The sequence below is a fragment of the Macrotis lagotis genome, chromosome 1 (assembly GCF_037893015.1).
Source record: "Macrotis lagotis isolate mMagLag1 chromosome 1, bilby.v1.9.chrom.fasta, whole genome shotgun sequence".
In the NCBI taxonomy this organism is placed as follows: domain Eukaryota; kingdom Metazoa; phylum Chordata; class Mammalia; order Peramelemorphia; family Peramelidae; genus Macrotis; species Macrotis lagotis.
This window is the reverse complement of record NC_133658.1, coordinates 832,594,174-832,615,432: the sequence shown is the minus strand read 5'-3', so window position 1 is coordinate 832,615,432 and position 21,259 is coordinate 832,594,174. Positions and strand designations below refer to the sequence as shown.

The following is a 21,259-nucleotide window of genomic DNA, read 5'->3' as shown; positions in this document are numbered from 1 at the left end:
CCCAAGTTTTTACATGCACTCACCCTACACTTTTCTCTTTCCCTACCTCTATTTAATCACTTGTGAACTTCTTTTCATTTCTTCTCCATAATTTATCTCCCATAATTTCATTCCTTTCCAACCACATCAGCCCAGTTAGTGTCTTTTGTCCAGTCTACTGAAATAGCTGCTATCAGAATAGGTTCCCCCCTTCCAGTTTCTCTTTTCTCAAAAGAGTCCTTCTATATATAGGCAGGAAAATAATATTCCTGAGGCACAGATCTGGGCATGGAACTTCCATATTTGAAACTTTTCAGTAATTATAAAAAATAAAAAACAAAATCATTCAGACTGGCATTTAAGGGCCTCTCCATTCTGACTCAACTTCTCTTTCAAGTCCCTTTACATGTTACTAACTTTCATGCACTCCATCCTTTAGCCAAACTGGACTGTTAAATAAATGTTCTTTTATCTCAGCATTCTGTCTTCCATCTTTACACATTGGCTCAATTTATTTTTCCCACCTCATCATTTATTTCCTTCACAATATTCCCTCTTTGAGTACTTTATCTCCATTCAAGAACTGTCTTCTTTGTGAATCCTTTCCAATGACCTTCATATTTTATAACTTTTAATCCTATTACCTAATACATTTTATAAAATAATTCAACATTTACTAGCTATGCACCTTTTATGATTTGGTCATTATAACAGGCTTATAAAACAAAAAGAAAAGATAACAATATTTAATGCCTTCAAGGTACACTAGAGAGAAGCAACAGCTACAAAAGTATATGAATATGTACATATGCATATTGAATATTATATACTATATATCTTATGTATATATCATATGAAGGCTATGTGTGTTTGTATATGTTAACATGAACATATATTAATAAAATTCTCTTTAATATAGAGGAAACTGCTATGAGGGTCATATGAAGGACATGTCCCTTAATATGTCTTGACAGAAGTCAAAGATTCTAAGAAAAGACTGTTAAAGGAGGAGAGGACATTGGGCCTGTATACAGTGTTGGTCACAGACTAGGTACATAATAAATATTTGCAAATTGATTTTTTATTAAATTATATGATAGTATAAAATAGTAACATGCAAACAGATATAATTTGTAACAGAAATTGATTAAAAATAATATTTTCTCAGTTCTAATGACATTTTTGGGATTGTAAGAAATTTCAATTCTATTTAATTCTTCTCTCTAAAACTGAGAACTAAGCTATTTTTACTAATATTACTTTTTTCATGTATTAAAGATGGCTATAATTTTTTTCCTAGCTAGGCTGCAAAGCAATTCTTATAAAATACATGGAATATGACATGATAGATTCATCTTGAATTGAATGAAAAATGAAATACTATTTTGGTTGCATAAAAGGATCTATTTTGGGGTGGCTAGGTGGCACAGTGGATAGAGCACCGGTCCTGGAATCAGGAGTACCTGAGTTCAAATCTGGCCTCAGAGACTTAATAATTACCTAGCTGTGTGGCCTTGGGTGAGCCACTTAACCACATTGCCTTGCAAAAAAGCCTAAAAAATGTTTTTAAAAAGGATCTATTTTAAAAGTTTCACCTAAATATGGTTTCAACACATGACATGTGGACATTAGTATAATAAATCTTTAGTGTGATGACTGGGGTCATCAAGTCTATTCAATGAATATGAACAAACAATCTTAGAAAAGTTAAAAAGCTAAGAAGAATCACTGCTAAGTCTCTCAATTATACAAGGCTTAATACTAAATTTTATAGGATACTCATATCTACATTTACTATTTCAAATACTTGCTATTTGAGTGACATTAATAAATTTTTTTACTGTGACATCCTCCTTTCACATGGCAGTTTATTTTTTTAATTCATGGATTTTCTTTATATGCTCATACATTTTATGAATTACAATAGCAAAATTGTGTGGTTCACCCTGTAACTAAAGCATGATTCCCTCTAGATCCTCCAAAAATTGTCATCCAGCCTCTACTCAATGATTTTCAGTAATGAGAATTTGCCAGAAATTTTTGAATGCATATTGAAAAAAAATCAAATGGATCATGGTAGTCCTATCATTAAAACATCAATCTTTTCTTATTTATAAATCCAAATAGAGCTCCTTTTCTTAGGTTCTGTAGTACAAAAAGAATTGGAGATTGTATAAAGTTTGGATTTATTTATTTATGATCACTGAGATGACTGACCTAAAATATTATAATTATAAATATACCCTAAAATATATCCAATATATTATGTACCATTGAGGGGTACACCATCATTATCTGTTATTGTCACTTTTTATTGTCACTTCACATTCCCATCTTGATTCTTTTTATGGTTTACACTATTTTTATAGAAATCAAACACTTTTGATACAATTTTTATCTCCTTTGCTCCCTTCCCCACCACAATCTCCCCTTACCGTTCGATAGACAAAAACTCTGAGCTGCTTGCCTCCCAGGGTCTCTAGATGTTGTCCATTGTAAAGCTCATTGAGTCCAACTTTCACTTTCAAAATGTGGTTTTGAAGAATTAATTTAAGAAGGCGCTGATCCATGCTCAAGGTATCATCTACAAATACATTTATTAAGAAAATGAAGTTCATGCAAAAAATAATAAATATGATTGGAGTGCAAATTTATGTGTAAAGTATCATTCATTCAATCATCTCCACAACCTCATTAATTTAATTCACCTAATGGAAAAAAGTAATGGCTTGTTGTCTCAATTAATTTGAATTTCAAAGAGATGCAAAGACATATGCATTGATGGAGAGGGAAGGAGCAGAACCAGAAGAAAAAATTTATACTATAATATTAATAAAAATTAACAATTTTGCAGTTCGAAATAGGTAATGAATTAGGCAAAAGTTGGAGGATAACTTATACAATTATAAGTTAAGTAACTCTGAAAGTTGCAATAACAAATGCATAACCTATATGTGTGTGTGTGTATGTATATCTGCATATATCTTTATAGTGTGTGTATATATATATTTGTGTGTGTATGTGCTTCTACTTGTTTGTATTTTTGATTATAGCCAGTGAAGAAATTTATTTTGCTTCACAATTAATATTTGTTATATTTTTTCCTTTTCTCTCTTACTTTTAATGAGTTGGTAAGTGGGGGAAGAGAAAATAGTTTTATTATTTAAAATAATAATAAAGAAGGGGTACTACAGATGTGAAATGTTGCATGCATTTTCAGATGAGATTGCTTTATTGTTAATCTCATTTCATTGTTTTTACTTTATTAAAAGAGATCTCCTGGAGAGCAAATGTAATCTGTAAATTGCTGTAATATAAAAACAAAACACATCAACAAAATCTTTAACAAATGAACTCAGGTCTAATTTGGAATGAGATCTTAACTATTTTCTTTGTGAATCAGTCTAACTGTCTATAGGATAAAAGTTGTATGGATAAATATTTATCTTTGTTTTTCCACATGGAATGCAAGCTAAGTAGAATACTTCCATTTATATAAGCTATGAAAAAGAAGCACATGAAGATTAATGACCATCTTAAAAGTTCTATGTCTCTTTCATTTACAATCTAGTTTTCTTACTCTTCCAAACTTGATTTAACTACACAAAATGTACATGCAGCTATGAACATAATTTTAATAGTGGTGCCAGGGAGTAAGGAGAAATATACACCCTGAATCCTAGGTTACAGAGAAGATATGAAATGAGATAAGAAATGAACCATAGAGCAATTGAATCCAGAGCTTTTATCTCTACGGGATAATTTGTAAAGAAAATTCAAGAAATTGATATGAAAAATAGTTTAATAAAGACAAAACTTTAATAAGCCACCATATATGAACTCCAAACCTGAAGTAACATATAGAAACTAAATTGGTCTTTTGTTAAACTTTTATCAACTTTTTAATCATTAGAAAGAAGTATGTGTACTCAAATGGGAGAAGAAGCAACATAGTACTTACCAGTAAAAGCATTATTTGTAGGAGCCAACAAAGTGTACTCTCCATCAGGTTTTAGATGAGAAGCCAAGCCTAGTTGGGCCACGAGATCTGTGAAAGTGGTTTGCTGTTTCCCAGCGAGCTCAATAACTTGCTTGGCTGCAATATTAATCATTACTATCATCAGATAGCTATTCACTTTTCAGGCTAATATTTGAGGCCATTTATTTTATCTTTACTTTATAAAAAAGTTATATCTCATGTCTAGTGAGTATTTTGTAGGTCCTATTCTTTGGGTTTTATAGTCATTAGCAAGAAAACTAGAAAATAGATCTTTGAGGGAAGAGATTGATTTAAAGCCTAGTGTTTTGCACGTAATAAGGCAATGGATAAATACTTATTCCGAAATCAAGGAAAATGTTTTCCTACTCTATTTTTTTTGTATCATTTCTTCACATACTTGCCTCCTGTCTGAGTTCCTTAGTTGCTATGATGGCAACAGTCTTGAATATCTCTTCTTTCTGAGACATACCCTATCACTTTTCAATCAGTTGACTTCAAAGATGGCTACAATAAATGGATTTTAGAGCACTGCTAAAAAGGCTTGGAAGTATAGTCCAAGATTAATGCATACTAAAACCTAGGAAATTGTTTTCAGGGGTGTGAGGGTAATTGTTTGACAACAAAGCTGTTTACCTGTTTTCTTTAAGTTTTATCTCCATTGTTGACATTTTCTTAAATCCAGATAATGAACAAAACAAGATATCAAGTCCTGATTTAAAATTAGTGCTATTCTCTCAGTAATTTATACTGAAATTTTGCAATCAATTTTCATAAGTAAGTTAGAACTGGCTTTTATGCTTTGAGCTACACAGATAGTATACTCATACACATGGACTATGCTCTAATGTTAGCTAAAGTCTCCATAACATTTATTTCACTTTTTGAGTAATAGAAGTCATCATAAAATGACAGAAATTTGACTTTTTGTCAGATTCTTTACTTGACTTTTTTCAAGACCCAGATGATATGGTAGACAGAATGTTGGACATGGAGTCAGGGAATTTAGTTTCAAATCTTACTTTTATCTCTGAATGTAAATTTAGACAACTACGGGACTGATTGCTCATTTGTGTAATGAAAGAGTTAGACTAGATGCCCTTTTAAAGGTCCACCCATTCTAAAGATAGGATCTTTCTCATGTTTTTCTCTAAACCCTAAGAAATATTAAGTGACTAAAATATGACTTCAATTTATTCATCTGAGTTCTAATATTACTGATTAATATAGCTTGCAACTCTTATTATAAGTATAATAACTTTTTAAATTCTCTATCTTCCTTTGCTATCTTAGCTTTTTCATTTTTCCTTCTTCACAGTTGGCCCAATCCACATTTCATTAACCATAGCATAATCTTACACTGCTTTAGTTTTTTGGCAGAATGCCAATAGATGAGATATCACACACAATTTTATCTCCATTTTGCCAAAGAGAAAACAGGTGAAGCAAATTGTTCATGGCCATATACCTTGTACTAAATGAGGAGAGACTACTGTTTTTGTTTTTGTATTCATAGTTCTCTGTGGCATTTAGTGGACACAATAATTTTTTAATTGAATTTGACGAAGATTTGAATTCAGGATTCTTCCAACTGCAAGTTCAGTGTTTTCTAATCCTAAGAATAACAAGCAAAACTGATTCTTACCCGAATCAGGAATCAGCACCTGGTCGATTAAATGGATGACGCCATTATTTGTTACAATATCCTTACGGTTTACCATTTTGACACCATTGACTGTTAGACTATCACCATCACAGCCAATTTCAACAGTAGTACCTTCCAAAGTCTCAAACACTGCACCACCTGTGATGGCCTCAGAACATTGGAGAGTGTTTAAAATATGGTATTTCAGGAGAGCTAGAGGACAAGCAAAAAAAAGAGGAAACATTTAAATACTAGGATATAACACTAAAGACTTATCTGCTTTTCAGAAAGAAATTCTATATACTAAATACCTGAAATCAATAGATATTTGTAACTATCAATTAATATAGACTTTCAAATTATGACTTTTTCTAGGAAAGTTATTTTTTCAAATAGAACAAAGAAAGAATCTAACCCAGTAAATAGAAGAATAGAGACTCAGGAAATGACTAGTGGTCCCAGGAAATATTATGTTTTGAGTGTGGGAGTAGTGTGGGCAAAGAGGAGTAAGATTCCAGCTGCTATGGCAAAAATATTACTAAACTGGTAATATAAAATCAAGGAAAATTGTCTTGGAGTGAGGCCTTTAAGGGTGGAATTATTAATTTGTGATCCCAGTTCTGAAATAGTCAACATCTGTAGACAGTCTGGAAAAAGACTGAGAATGAGAAAAGATCATTGTTGTCTATGAATGCAAGCAACTTCCCAAAGGACTAAAGTTAACCACTGGAATGTGGCATGTGGATCCATTCACATAGATAACAAGGAGATTTTCATAGAACCTGAAAGCATGTGTCATATTTATATGGGTATGAATGCAAGATACTTAGATACATGAATTATCTTCAAACCTCTGTAAACCAGTACTGTATTGAATGCCTCTATCAAATAGAAATGAACACAATTGTAGCAAAGGAAATTTTTCCTACAATGTCCTTAATGCTTAGTATTAAATTTAAGAACATAGTGCAAGGACTTGCTTCTAATTCAACATTAAAAGTTCATCTGTTTTTCAAGATTTCTTTGTTGGTGTATTTATGAGAGCACTTAAGAAAAAGGAATTTTTGATGGTTCCCTAATATGAAAAAAATCAAAATACTATGGACTTTACAAGTTCATTTCATTTATATTTCTTCTTAGACTAGTAGAGTGCAGTAAAGGGAAGGAAAATGTCAGTACCTTCGGAAGCTACTTTATCCCCCATGATCCTTTCCAGCACACCTCTTGGGAGTTTTTCAAAAGCTTCATTAGTGGGAGCAAAGAGAGTGAAATGACCATCCCTTCCAAGTGCTTCCAATAAATCTGATGTGATGGCAGCTGCCTAAAACACAAATGAAGGAATGATTAAATTGCAAATGTAGGAATGACCTACTATGTAAATCAAATTGGCTTTCTCTTCTTTCTCTAATGCCTACTCCTCTCTTTTTCTCCTGTCTTTTTCTTCCTCCTATTTTGAATCCCATTCAATAATAGGTTATTCAATCAATACTTGCTGAATTGAATTGTATTATCTTGATTGATCACCCAGAAGTTATATGTTGTTCCATGATCCAATGAGAGAGGTTGAGGGATAGAGATGGCACTTTTCATTTCATTGATATGGAGGATCTTCGGATGAGCAAATTCCCTTTATCAATGTTTATCAATGCCTTTTCTGAAATTGAAAGTCTTAGGGATTTGCCTGGAACACCAAGAAACTAAGTGACTTGTCCAGTTTCATTCAGCCTGTATTTTAAACCCAGGACTTTCTAAGTCCTGGGTCATATCTCTACCCACTATGTCAGAACTGCATCTAAAGAAGACAATGCAAAACATTTTTCCATACATTAAAACACTATACAAATGTGAATTATTATAATAATTCTACTTTTTATTATCTTATTTTTGTAATTTTTGAATATGAAACAATGACTTCAATTCAGGAAAAGATTTTCTCCATTCAAATGGAAAACACATGTCTCAATTTCAAGAAATGTATTAGAAATTATGACCAAATTTAGCAATGTTCTTAATTCCAAAAGGACTTTTAAAAACAATTAAGATCAAGGATAATTTATTTATTGTGTCTTTCCTTTTCTTCTCCTTCTAATGTCCACCCCCCCACACACACACATACTTACTCGAAAAGATGAAAGGTCATCTTCTGCCTCAAGGAAATCTTGGATTGAAGTACCAATCTGTGTTAGGACACGGTCAATGACATGGACAACACCATTTGTTGCAATCTGGTTGCCATGGATAATTCTAGCACAGTTGACAGTAACAACCTGTAATTCATTGAGAATAAAAGGGCAGAATACTGAGACACCATTAATAAACATACAGAATTTTTTTTTTGCCAATTTCTAATGTATTTTAATGCATAGTACCTTACAAAATATAATGAAATGATATAGGAATCAAAATATTTCAATCTATTTATGAAGGCAAAGAAGAAAAAGATAAATAATGTAAATAACTTTCCAAATAATTCAGATCCCTAGTTGCCACTTTTGAACATTTCATTTAACTGAAATAAAAATGTTCTTTTTCTATAATTATTCAGATCAATGCCTAGATTCTTTTGTTTTTCTTTACAAAGTAAGCTATATTATTGTTTTAAAATCACTTCGTTTTCAAAATAATCTTTTATTTAAGAAAATTTAAGAATTTAAGAAAATTTTCAGTTATATTCCTTCCCCATTATTCATATGGTCACAAGTTATTTTAAAATGCAGTTTGGGCTGGTATTTTAATTTAGCAGGTGAGCAAAAACTAAGACAGTGAATTCATCACCTGAAAAATATAAGTGAATTCTCTGGTCACCTCTTAATTATCATTGTATCATCACTACTCCTCAATTCCTGAGATGTAGTTGTTGAAGGATACCCAAGTACATCATATCCCACTTTGCAATATTTCCTTTCAAACACATAAATTGATATCACATAGAATAGAGAAGAAGTAGGGATGAAAAGTACCACATTCCATATCTGGTAATCTTCCTAAGTGTGTGCAAAATGTTTGTCTCACAGCTATTAACTATAACATCTGCAGGTTCCATGTTAAAAATAATCTAGTTTCTCTTTGACAGCATTGCAGAAGGCAAGAGATGCAATATGAACTAAAAACATATATCTTCCTCATAATAATTTGTTAGCATAAAGCTTTAATTATATTGTATATGTAATCTAAATATTAAAATTAAGAAGAATCATGATACTACTCCAAATATCCTCACATTGATTCCTTTAGATAGATTCAACCATATGCATGGGCCAATAACTAATAATCTGGAAAAGTATAAGACATTTAAATCAAACTTACTCCATTAGGATAATGATTAATAAAAAGTCCAAGATTGTTGTACATAGAGGGAACAATCATGCCATTTTTCAAATCCTTGGTTAACATTCTCTTGTTTACCATATGACTATGTAAAGCATTCAACAATTCAACATTGACATTACTCTCCAAACCTCTACGAATTTCCTAGAGGAAGAACAAAATGGTAGAAATTTGGTTTATTAGTCATAATTAATTTTTTTCACATGTAAATCATAGCAGTTGAAATCATTTTATTTTTGTTGTATTATTCATTTGTCAAATTAAATTTGACCTAATATGACAAATTATATTAAAATGTTCAGTACTTTTAGCAAATATCAGTAACTAAATTTTTATCTTGTTAAAATTGTTTTGGCCTGTCTACATAACGTGCACTGAGGGAATGGCTGTTTAATAAGTAATCTGAGTATAAGATGAACACTCAAAAAGGGAGAATTAATTCTTTTGTATCATATGAGAAAATTTTAATGAAAAAATTTAATGTCCAAGTCAAAAATTCAAGACTTCTGACTACCTAAGTAGATTGTTATCATCTGCTATTCAATCTAACCTTATTCTATATCCACACACATTTTTGAACTTGACTCTATGAATTCATTTGTATAAGGAGCTTCCACTAAAGAAATTACCTTTGACAATACAGGCTTACATTTTTGAAAATGTCCAATTTCAAAGAGTACTTTGGGTAACTGGAGATTGAATGACATCTGCTACATTATGCAGCTACTTTTTTTGTCAAATACAGGACTTGAACTCATATCATTGTGAATTAAAGTTTGCTCTCTAACCATTATCTAATATAACTACTCATCTATATATCCATTAAAAATCCTTGATATTGTTATTTTGTTAAAAATGTCTTGTTCTCAAACTTTATTTGTTCTGAAGAATATGTATTGATATCTTATTAATGCTTTTTAATTAATCAGTATTTCAATTGTTACCTAAAATTACATCAAATGCCTCTCTGAACATCTCTCCTTTATCTGCCCAAAACAACCTAAAAATTAATTAAGAAGACAAAAAAGATAAACAGATAAACTTTCTCTCTGACTTTTTTTCTTTGCTGAATGTATCATGATACTCTATGGACCTTGAGTATGCAGATCTTTCTTCTTTATTTTTTTTCAAGTCTTTGTTAAGAGTATACAACTATTGGGCCAGCTAGGTGGCGCAGTGCATAGAGCACTGCCCTTGGAGTCAGGAGGACCTGAGTTCAAATGTGACCTCAGACACTTAATAATTACCTAGCTGTGTGGCCTTGGCAAGCCACTTAACCCCATTGCCTTGCCAAAAAAAAGAGTATGTGACTATCAAGACACACACACACACACAAACACACATGCACGCGTGCGCATGCACACACCTATGTGCTTGTGGATACTCCACAAATGTGTACATTACAAATTTTAGAAAGTAAGAGTTAAGGGTTTTTTTAGCCTCAAGTCTATACATTATTTTAATTTTTTTTGTTTGAAAGTCAGTTGGAATTAAGTGACTTGCCCAGAGTCACACAGTTAGTAAGTATCTGAGACCATATTTGAACCCATGTCCTTCTGATTTCAGAGCCAGTGATCTATCCATTCACTGTGCCACCTAGGTGCCTTCATTATTGTTAAATTTAGAAAGTAAACATCAGTGGATGTCAAGAAGCATTAATAGTAGTAGTAGTAGTAGTAGTAGTAGTAGTAGTAGTAGTAGTAGTAAATAATAATAATAATAATAATAATAATAAACAATTACAGAATCCAAGTTGTCCCAAGCTTCATTACTTGGTGCAAAGAAAGTGTAGGAACCTTTTCCTTCAATCTCTTCTCTCAGTTTTGACACATCAGAATATCCTTGAGTTGTAGTAGCTCCCACGATGCCCAGGGTACCATAAACATGGTCAATAGGCAAAACTGAAAAAAAAGTCAAAATAATAATATTTAATTTAGAATAGTATTCATATAACATTTCATTACAATTATTTTAACCTTATCTCATGCAAAAATGCATTTAATTCCATGTCAATGATTATTCATACTTAAATGTCATATGGAACCATGAGAAGGACTTGGATGAACCTAGAGAAGACATTTTATATATACATATATATATATATATATATATTTATGATATATATGAGCACAAATTGGGACTTGTATTTAATATATTGAATGACAGATTCAAGAATCAGCAGTGTCTCACTGGAATGAAATAATGGGATCAACACTAACCAGATGAAACCTCACAGGGATGATAGATTTAGAGCTTTAAGGGAACCTTAATAGTCATCTAAGCAAATTATTTAATGTTATAAATGAAGAAATTGAAGTCAAGAATGGTTGTGACATAAGCAGTGTATTTCCAACAGGTCTCCTGGTCCTCTGACTTCAAAGTCAATGTACTTCTTACCATATCATTCTACTATGCTTATTATCAAGCCCTAGATCATTATTAGACTGGGAAAAAACTCAAAGAAGTTCTAAAGAAGACAGTTCTGAGTTTATCATCATGTGAAAAGAAAGTGCTAGTATTTTAACTGAAAAGAAGCTCTGTTTGAGATAGTTATGACAGAATTTAAAGAAAATTTAATGAATTTTTGTTTAGTAGAAGAGTAGTCCCTAGAACAAGGGACATAGTTGTCTTCCTGCACTCTTCATTAGTTATTCCACACCTATAATTATTTGCTGCATTTTAATGAGTACTATGACACCTGCCATAAAGATCCAACTAACAGACTGAGGAGAATGGAAATCATGTCATATGAGTAAGCATTTGAGTAATTAAGTGGTTCAGTAGAGATAAAATGTTTTACAATCAGGAAGATTCAAATCTAGCCTTAGAAATTCACTAGTTGTGGGTCCCTGAATAATTCACTTGATGCTATCTGAAAATAATTCACTTAACTGCTATCTATAAAATGGGAACCATGGGGGAGGCTAGCTGGTGCAATGGATAGAGCACCGGCCCTAGAGTCAGGAGTACCTGCTTTCAAATCCAGCCTCAGACACTTAATAATTACCTAGCTGTGTGGCCTTGGACAAGTCACAACCTCATTTGCCTTGCAAAAACCTAAAAAGAATGGGAACCATAGAGCACCTACTTTCCAGGGTGGTTGTAAGGTAAAGATTAATTATTACTTATGAAGAAATTGAAAAACTTTAAAATATCATTTAAATACTAAATATTAACATTGTTTGCCTGTCTTCAAATATTTGAGAGATTGATATATGGAAGAAGAAACATATATTTGTTTTTTCTCTGAAACATAGAACTAGATATCTATGAAAATTATCAGGAAATGTATTTTGAGTTGATAAAGATTAACAATAAAATATTTTAAAGCAATAGCCTACTTTATTAAATAATAGATTTGCAGTTATTTTATGTTTTACTGATGGAATGTTTTGTGATGATGATGATGATGATGATGATGATGATGATGTTTGTCCTTCATTCTGCTAGAATGTAAGGTCCTTGAGAATAGTCACTGTTTCCTTCTTTGACTTTGTATTCCTAGACCTTAACATAGTATCTGACATCTTATAACTGTTTAATAAATAATTATTGATTTAATAAATGATATTTAATGAATCTTGAACAAGTTGAAAATTAATAATTTGATAAAGAATAAGAATGCATATAGTAAGCACAATCTCTAATAACCATACCATACCATGAAATCACAGATGAATATAATTAACAAAGTTAAAACCTCCAGTGGAAGGGTAGGGTGAAATTGACCCAATATACATAAAATTTTTCAAGATTCAAGTTCTGAAATGCATACTCTTACCATTTAATGTATGGAAAAAATCTATCCAGTTTTTCCTTCACAAATGACATTAACTTTGTATTTTCTTCAGTTTATCCTCACAAGATATAATCCATGGTAAATTCTGAAATAGAGATTTTTACCTGCTGGGCAGCCTTCCATGCCTTCCATTTTTGTGTAGCCAGGACAACACTCATATAACACAGTCCTATATACAGGGGAAAGGGAATAAATCAAATATGAGAAAGATTAGAATTAAATTAAAGATTTTTTTGCCTCTTTTAATTGACAAGTAAAATAACAAGTTACTTTGCACTAGCTAATTTAAAACTTATGAATGAACACTGACTTTTCAGGACAACAGAATATCCTATAACAATAAAATATCATAAGGAAAAGCAATTTAGTTCCTAAAGTGGTTTAATTGATTTTAATTATTCATACTGATAATTAGTATTTATAACTTAAAAGGAGACATTACTTTCACTGCATTTGTACAGAAAATCTGAAAAAAACAAATGGCAGGTGAAATTTAAAACTGACAAAAGAGCAATAACACTCAAGAAAATGCTTTGATGTCCAAAAATTGTGCTTGGTTCAAAGAGAATTCATGGAATGAGGTAATAGACATAATTCAAGCAAGAGCAATTAATTCTGTTGCAACTTTCCTGGTATTTCAGTTAAAATCATGATTTTTGCCAGAATTATACAAATAGTGGTTGCAGTTCTCCATTTCTTTCTACTTTAGGTTGTCAAATTTCATTTGGCAACTAAAGCCCCTGCAGATCTTAAGAGCTTAATCTAAAAAAGTTTACTTTTAAGTATAATGAAACTATTTTTTAACAGTAGAGACTTGGAGGATTAGTAAATGGGTAGGATGGTGCAACAGTACATAATTAGATGAGGAGGGAATATTGATACATAAGGAAAAAATGCAAATGTCCTTGGGAAAGAGACAAATCTCCAAGTCACTAAGGTAGAGTCATTATAGATTTAATATTACATCCATAGCAACATAATTTTGTTCATTTTTCATTTCATTTTTCTTTACTCATTGATTAATTGATTGGATTTTTCTACAATATACCATTAATTACCATTAATAGTGACATATTTGGAAGAAAATAGTAAAAATATTCTTTTAATATACAGTAGAATAAGGAAAATGTCATTTATAATGGTAACAGCTTATTTAGCTATTATTAGATATCAGCCTTAACAGCTGTTTTCCTTTAATAGCAATAAAGAGGGTCAATAGATTAATGTTATCCAAATAAGGGGATAGGAATAATTATGGTACTCCTAGCAATTTCAAGCTCCCTGTTTGACCCTGCTCTGCTTTTATGTTTATCTTGTCTTAGCTGTAGTTGTTTTATATAAAACATCTGGGACAAATAGAGTAGATGGGTGAAGAAGATGGGAATGGGAAAAAAATCAGCACATTGCAATTTCCAGATTACACTATAGCTCTAATCTGAGAATTCCCTGAGTTTAAACTACATTATGAAAATATAAAACATATATAAATATATGCATATATAGAAATCCAATGCAATATTTTGTGGGCTTCTTTTGCTATTTGATAAGTACAGAGTTTTATCTGTATGCATCAAACAACTGGAAGAAATATACATGAACCTTGGACTAAAGAACCCCATAAATATTTCTTTTTCTGTTGAGTGATTTGAGAAGCTATTACAAGAGGATCAAATATTAGAGGTTCAAAGAATTAGTTTCCACCTAAAGTACAGCATTGAAGTAAAAAGTCATAAGATGCTATTAACTTTTGAAAATACATACTTATTCACATATACATGCATAAACATATGGATATATGAAAATATACTCTTTTCCTGCATTTGAATCCCTTTGTATTGCCCTAGAAGAGGTAAGATTTCATTGTCAGTTCATTGCTATTTTCTGAAAACTAGAAGTACCCAAGTTGGGTACTTAAGGAAAAAAAAGTGCCTTTTGAATAAGGAGTTGCCAGGCAACATGACATAAGTAAGGTCAATATTGATAGGGAAGATCAACCTCAAGCTTCATTTAGCGTCATCTAAAAGGTACAATGAAAAAAAAAAGATTGGACTTAGCATGAAAGCCTAGGCTTGTTTGTTCCTCCTGTACTATTTATGTGACTTGGGGGGTTGGAGTGGGACACCTTGACCCCTCTGAAACTCATTTGTAAAATAAGGGACTAGGTGGTCTCTGGACTCTCTTGTTTCTAAATTTATGATCCCATAATCCCAGGGATATTTATTAGTTTTCTAAGCATTCTACAAACTCTCTTGAGCAAATTTTCCCAAAGGGTTTATGACATACCACACAAAGTCTGCATAGACATTTTTGCCATTATATGATGTTAGGTGAGTATATAAAATCTTTAAAGATCTTTCCTACATTATAAACGTGAAAGATCTTGATTTGGCTTAACCCCCAGATTTTCCAAACATAAGTTCAAACAGAAGTCTTCCATTTATGTCACCTTGTGTTTTTTATAAGATCCTAAAATTATCTTTGGAAATTTAAATATAAGAGAATGGGTATCGAATACTGAAATGCTATTATCAGTATTGTTTATTTTTTTGTTTGTAAATTTGGATATACATTAAAGCTTGGGTGTTAATGTACTCATTAGAAAGATGTGGCTTCTCTGAAACTCTTGGCATATCAAGAAAAGAAACAGTGAAAAAATGAACAAAGACACTTTTATTTTGGAAAAATACCTGACTCTTAAGTAGCCCTTTGATTGAAAGCAAGATTATACTTTGACATTTACTTTATTCAAATCTTGGCATCTTTGCTGTGTTTACATGGTAGGAGGAGGATTATACCATACCACTATATCTTCTGGGCAGGGTACCATAAAGATTTTCCTTTACAGCTATATCTTTTCTTATCTAATAATTGGAATATCTAATAAGGCTCATGCCATGGAAGAATAAAGATTAAGGAAGAATCCAACATCTAATTTATAACAGTAAGTCCTGAACTAGTAGTAACAAGCCCAATTTTATTCTATTCAGGCACTCAAAATGGGCTGTTTGATTTCTCATGATCCTGGACTAGAATTCTTTGCTTATATAGGAATAACTCCAAGGTCAGAGATCTGTCAGTTGAAACCCTAAGAGCTCCATGGCTAAAAAAGGTTTGACAGTTTCATAAAAATCCTATGGCATTCTTGACTTAATCTTTATCATTTGTCTTTTGTTCCTTTGGGCAGGCAGGTACATAGAAATGTGAGGCAAAGAGGTAAAGGGAATTAAATATTCTGTACTACTTGGGGAACCTTATTTTCAGTACACTTAGATGCAATACTATCAAGTCACAGAAATGTAAAATAACAATTTCTAAGTTCTTTCAGTTTTCACATTTGAAGTTAAAAATATTAATAATTTTAGTGTACATTATTTGTTGATTACAATGGACATGTGTCTATTAAATGCCCTTTAGCCAATTAATTTTCCAAATGCAGTTTATGAAAATATTCTCTAAACTTTAAAAATTAGAAATTATGAGACAGTCAGGTGGTGAAGTGGTCAGAGTATTGGTCTAAATTAGGAAGACTTGAGATAAAATCTGGTCTCAGGCTAGCTTTCCTTATATTTTTTAGCTTTTATTTATTTTATTATTATTTTTTTTGCAAGGCAGTGGGGTTAAGTGGCTTGCCCAAGGCCACACACAGCTAGGTGTCTGAGGCCAGATTTGAACTCAGGTACTCCTGACTCCAAGGCTGGTGATGTATCCACTGTGCCACCTAGCCACCCCTTCAGGCTAGCTTTCTGACCCTGGGCAAGTCATGTAACCTCTGTTTACCTCAGTTTCCTCATCTGTATAAATAAATATAATAGCACCTACCCCTTTGCATTGTTGTGAGAATCAAAAGAGATAGCATCAGGAAGGCAATTAGTACAGTGTCTGGCACATGCAAGTATAAGATAAATGTTAATTATTATATTCAAAGCACAACTACAACACTTTAGTCTTCTATTTTACATAGTGAAAGTTTCTGCCTGTTTGATAAAGGCACTACCTAATTTTGCCTTGTGAGTTTAGAAGAGAAAAGAGAAACTAAACTATGAATTTACCACAATTAAGTAAAGGATTTAACTTTTTGGTTTTTTTTTACAAACTATTGATTTTATTTAAATATATTAATAGGAAAGAGAGTGGCCAATGGCAGATGTGTATTGCAAAATGTGATATCTCAGGACTTTATTTGCATATTAAATATATATTTTCTTTCCAATGAAGTATTGCAATACACCAAAATAATTTACTAATTACTATATTCTAATATCTTAAATATAGTATAATTTAATGAATCCATATTGAATGTAATTAAAAAACAGTACATTTTTGTCTTTGAAGTTTCTTTTTTATAACTCTCCAAGAAATTCTGCATAGGGTCTATCTATACCCACTGTGTACCATATAAAAGGATTCAGTGAGAAGCTCTTTCCTGGAGGGCTTTAGCTAAAGAAAGTTTGACAAAATAAAGTCTTTCCATTTGGAAATAAATATGAGTTCTAGTCTACATGATACTCAGAGTGAATGGATTATAATAAAATCCTATGAGGAAGTCTCTTTCATTTCTTATAGTAGCACATATGGGCTGTGATCCAAGGTAAGAATGCAATAGAACTTAACATAATGAATTGGAAGAGTGGTCATCTAGTCCAATCTCCTCATATTACAGTTGTGAAAACTGAGGTCCAGACTTACTCAAAATCACATATGTAGTAAAGCAAAGATGTAAGAATTGAGAAGTCCTTCTCTTGGGCAGCCCTTGAATATAGAGAGCTTCTCTTATTCTTTTTTTTTTTGTTGGTTTTTGCAAGGCAATGGGGGGTTAAGTGGCTTGCCCAAGGTCACACAGCTAGGTAATTAGTAAGTGCCTGAGGTCAAATTTGAACTCAGGTCCTCTTGACTCCACTGCTGATGCTCTATCCACTGTGCCACCTAGCTGCCCCAAGAACTTCTCTTATGATCTCTTCTCTGATGTAATGTTTCTAATTTTTACAGAAGTGTGGATAAGTACTTCTTTCCTGGGTAATATAATAGCTCTCTTCTGAAGATCTTTAAACACTTAAAAATACTTTGGGACCCTAGGATCATAGATTCAGAGCTTAGAGGGATTATATGGGTCATCTTGTTCAACTTCTTTTAGTAAATATAGATAATTAGAGAGAGCAATATTAAAAAATTTCCTCAAGGTCACAATGGCAAAGTCAAGGTCTGAACCCTGATCCTTTGATTTCAGTCAGTGTACTTTCTATTGCATTGCAATGAATCATTCTCATTCCTAAAAAAGTGTTAAAGTTTGCTTGTAAAGTAAAAATAGATATTTTAATAGATATTGGATCCATATGTTATCTGTATATATATACATATATATTTTTATTTATATAAGTATAGAAAGGAATACTAGATAATTTTAATAAAACTCATTTTATCACAATTTTATTTTGCCTCAAGTAACTAATTGCTTCAGCATACAACTTACACAAATGAATAATGGTCTTGTTCCTTACAGGATAGAGCTTGAAGCCAATGAATTTTTTTTTGAATCCCTGTTATTTCATGCAACTGATCTATGACTTTAATGTGTTTCTTTATTCAGTAATAAAATATTGGAGTAGAAGAGAACTTAGTGACCATTTTAGAGGCAAGTAAACTGAGGTACAAAAAGTTTTTGGTGACTTACCCAGTATCATAATCCTTAATTAACAGCAAATCAAGAGTTAGGAAATTCAGGTTTCCTGGTACTGAGCCTAGGACTTTGTCCTTTTACTTTATGATTTCTTTCACTCTACATAACCATTATGGGAAAAATTTAACTTAAATTAATATCATTCAAAGTAATGTATAGAACAGTGTTTAATTTTTATGGATTCTTTTACTGAAAATTGACATATTGTGTTTTTTCCCATTTGGGAGTGAATGTTGGGGCTCATTCAGTACATTTAAAAATATACTATGGGGGCGGCTAGGTGGCGTAGTGGATAAAGCACTGGCCCTGGAGTCAGGAGTACCTGGGTTCAAATCCGGTCTCAGACACTTAATAATTACCTAGCTGTGTGGCCTTGGGCAAGCCATTTAACACCATTTGCCTTGCAAAAACCTAAAAAAAATATATTATGCCTTTCATCCCTTTTCATTGAAATATTTTCTATAGGAAACACATGGCACTTACGTTTTCTTTCCACAGATGGCTCCTTGATACCAGTTTCTACAAGTGCTAAAGTATTTCTTTTTAGTGCCCAAGATCTGTTGAAGGGCACAGACATTTGGGCTAGAGGATGAAGGAAAGAAAAGAGAGTTAGATCACAATTATATCCATTTCATCTCATAGTCTGGCACTATAATGTAACATGTGGCTTTCATTTCCAATAGCAGATGGAATTTCCACCCCAGCAGAGTTGTAGCTCTTAATAGGATCCTGTTAGATCCCTAGAAAAATTGCCCCTTTTCACAGGGTCAGAAACAACTTCCCTGCTGAGAATACAAAGATAGCTGGGTCTGAATAATCTGGTTGCCTTATTGCTTGTGAATTTTATTTTTATGTATGATGTGTGGGTGTGAATATGTGTGTGTATGAGTATGTGTGTGTAAACACACAAATTGCTGAGGATCTCAGCTATAGCATTTGGGTTTAAAAGAAAAAAATTGTGCTCAGTTCTGAAACGCTGGAAAAACTAGAGTTCAAAGGGCAATGAAAGGCAGGTGAGATTTTTCAGTGTTTGCCAAAATATCACACTTCTTGCTCTAGGCAGATATTTTTCTTCCCTCTTTGTGGAAAACCACATATTTCAAAATAAATGGTAAACCATTCATGAAGGAGCTAGTGGAAAACCAATAGGAAGGTTCATAATGGGGAAACCTTTATAATATTATTGCTTCAGATAGAAAATGAACATTTCTTTTTGACATTCATAAAATAGATCAGAAAATATTCTGTCATTAGTTTTGTCCCATATGAATTTCTCATCTGAAACAGTGATTTCATCTTTTCAGTAGAACCAGGGAACATATGAATACTCTGAAAAATCCCTCTGAGACACAGTCAGCAGTGTTCAAATCCATTTTGAATCAAAAAGTCATCGTTTTCTTGGTTTGCTTGTCATACTAAACTGCCTAATATGAAAAGAAGGCCAAGTCAAATTTGAGTGCCATGGCAGGAAATATGACTTACTTGTATTGTTTTGCTTGGATGGGGATTTTTAACTTCTTCAAATTCAATGCTGGCAAAAACTCAGAGGAAGCTAGTTATATTTCATTATCCTGTTCTCTTTACACACACAAAGACTGGTAAAACAAGACAAAGAAACTCCAGACTACTATTCTTAACATGATGTGAAATAACTTAGATGTTTATAAAACCATAGATTCTTACATAGGGTTTTAGTTTGATGCTACATCCAGGATTTACAGAAAGAAAAATTAAACTTTTTTACAATGGAAACATATGAAATACTGCCAATTAGATTTAAGAACTGTACATTTCCTAAAATGTGTTCATTTTAAAGTATCTTTATGTAATTTTTGAGATAAGAATGTTTATACTTATATATAGGTATATATATATATATATATATATATATATATATATATATATATATATATACACCATATATATATATAAACATATATAAACTTATGTATATAAGTACAGTTATAAATAGTTTTCCTTTCAAAGATTTAACTAGACTATAGTAAAGAAATTTTACTTTATTCTTCTACCTTTTTACATGGCATAAGGTAAAACAATAATAGCAACAATTACATTTTCACTTACCCTTGTTTCTGACCCCTGATACGACTATGGAGCAAAATCTTGTCATAATGAGCAGTGGAGTCTGCAAACTCAAGAGCAGATAATAAGAGTGTGAAAAATGTGGGTAAAAGAAGTATCATCTTTAGTCCCCTTGTTGCTTCAGTTAGTCAAGAAAGAGAACTGGCAATGAGTTTTGGAGAGCTCAGGGTTTATATACATGTCAGAGGGTTGTGGGAGGGAACAGAATATCAACCTGAAACTCTGAACACTCTCCAAGAAACATCAGCAACTTCGAACTGCCAGCTTCAATCAGCTTAAGTTAGCGTCAGTCACTAACCATACACAGTTTTCTTTCCCCCTCCTGGTGACTATGAAGTTTTCCTTTTGCAAACAGAACTTTGTCTGATTACATGTTTAAACCTTTGCTCGGAATTTTGTATTATTTGGGGATTTTGCTAAGGGAAAGCATTTTGGAGCAGTTTGGCAGGCTATTCTACATTCTATTGTTTTTAAAAATGTGGGTATATTTCAGGAAATAATCATTAGATCAGAGAGGGAAGTATAATTCTGTTCTTTCCATCTCCCAGATTTAACTCCTCATCCTTGAAATGATTTAACATGTTGGCCAGCAAAGATCAAAGATAAATGTTCAGATTTTGGATCATAATCGGAAGATACTTAGAAAATTAATTTTAAATTTCAAAATTTTTCTCCTTACTCTTTTAGCCTATTTATTTTTTTTAAATTGACTGAAAATCATATTCACGATTAACT

At 32.1% G+C, this 21,259-nt stretch overlaps 1 protein-coding gene across 11 annotated transcripts in view; it reads right to left on the bottom strand.

Moving 5' to 3' along the window:
* The window catches only part of POSTN (periostin), a 48,708-nt gene extending 27,937 nt beyond the window's left edge, over positions 1-20,771 (bottom strand). For 3 of the 11 annotated variants that reach the window (XM_074217240.1, XM_074217238.1, XM_074217245.1), the window contains exons 1-10: positions 20,507-20,769; positions 18,905-19,003; positions 12,852-12,916; positions 10,692-10,849; positions 8,928-9,092; positions 7,742-7,888; positions 6,801-6,942; positions 5,622-5,834; positions 3,941-4,075; positions 2,415-2,563 (exon numbers count right to left, since the gene is read on the bottom strand). In XM_074217240.1, coding sequence (XP_074073341.1) covers positions 2,415-2,563; positions 3,941-4,075; positions 5,622-5,834; positions 6,801-6,942; positions 7,742-7,888; positions 8,928-9,092; positions 10,692-10,849; positions 12,852-12,916; positions 18,905-19,003; positions 20,507-20,625 — 1,392 coding nt within the window. In that variant the 5' untranslated portion in view covers positions 20,626-20,769. Of the gene's footprint in view, positions 1-2,414; positions 2,564-3,940; positions 4,076-5,621; positions 5,835-6,800; positions 6,943-7,741; positions 7,889-8,927; positions 9,093-10,691; positions 10,850-12,851; positions 12,917-18,904; positions 19,004-20,506 lie in introns of all 11 variants that reach the window. The other 8 variants (XM_074217243.1, XM_074217247.1, XM_074217242.1 and 5 more) reach the window with 4 other exon arrangements.
* Positions 20,772-21,259: the final 488 nt, after the last annotated feature.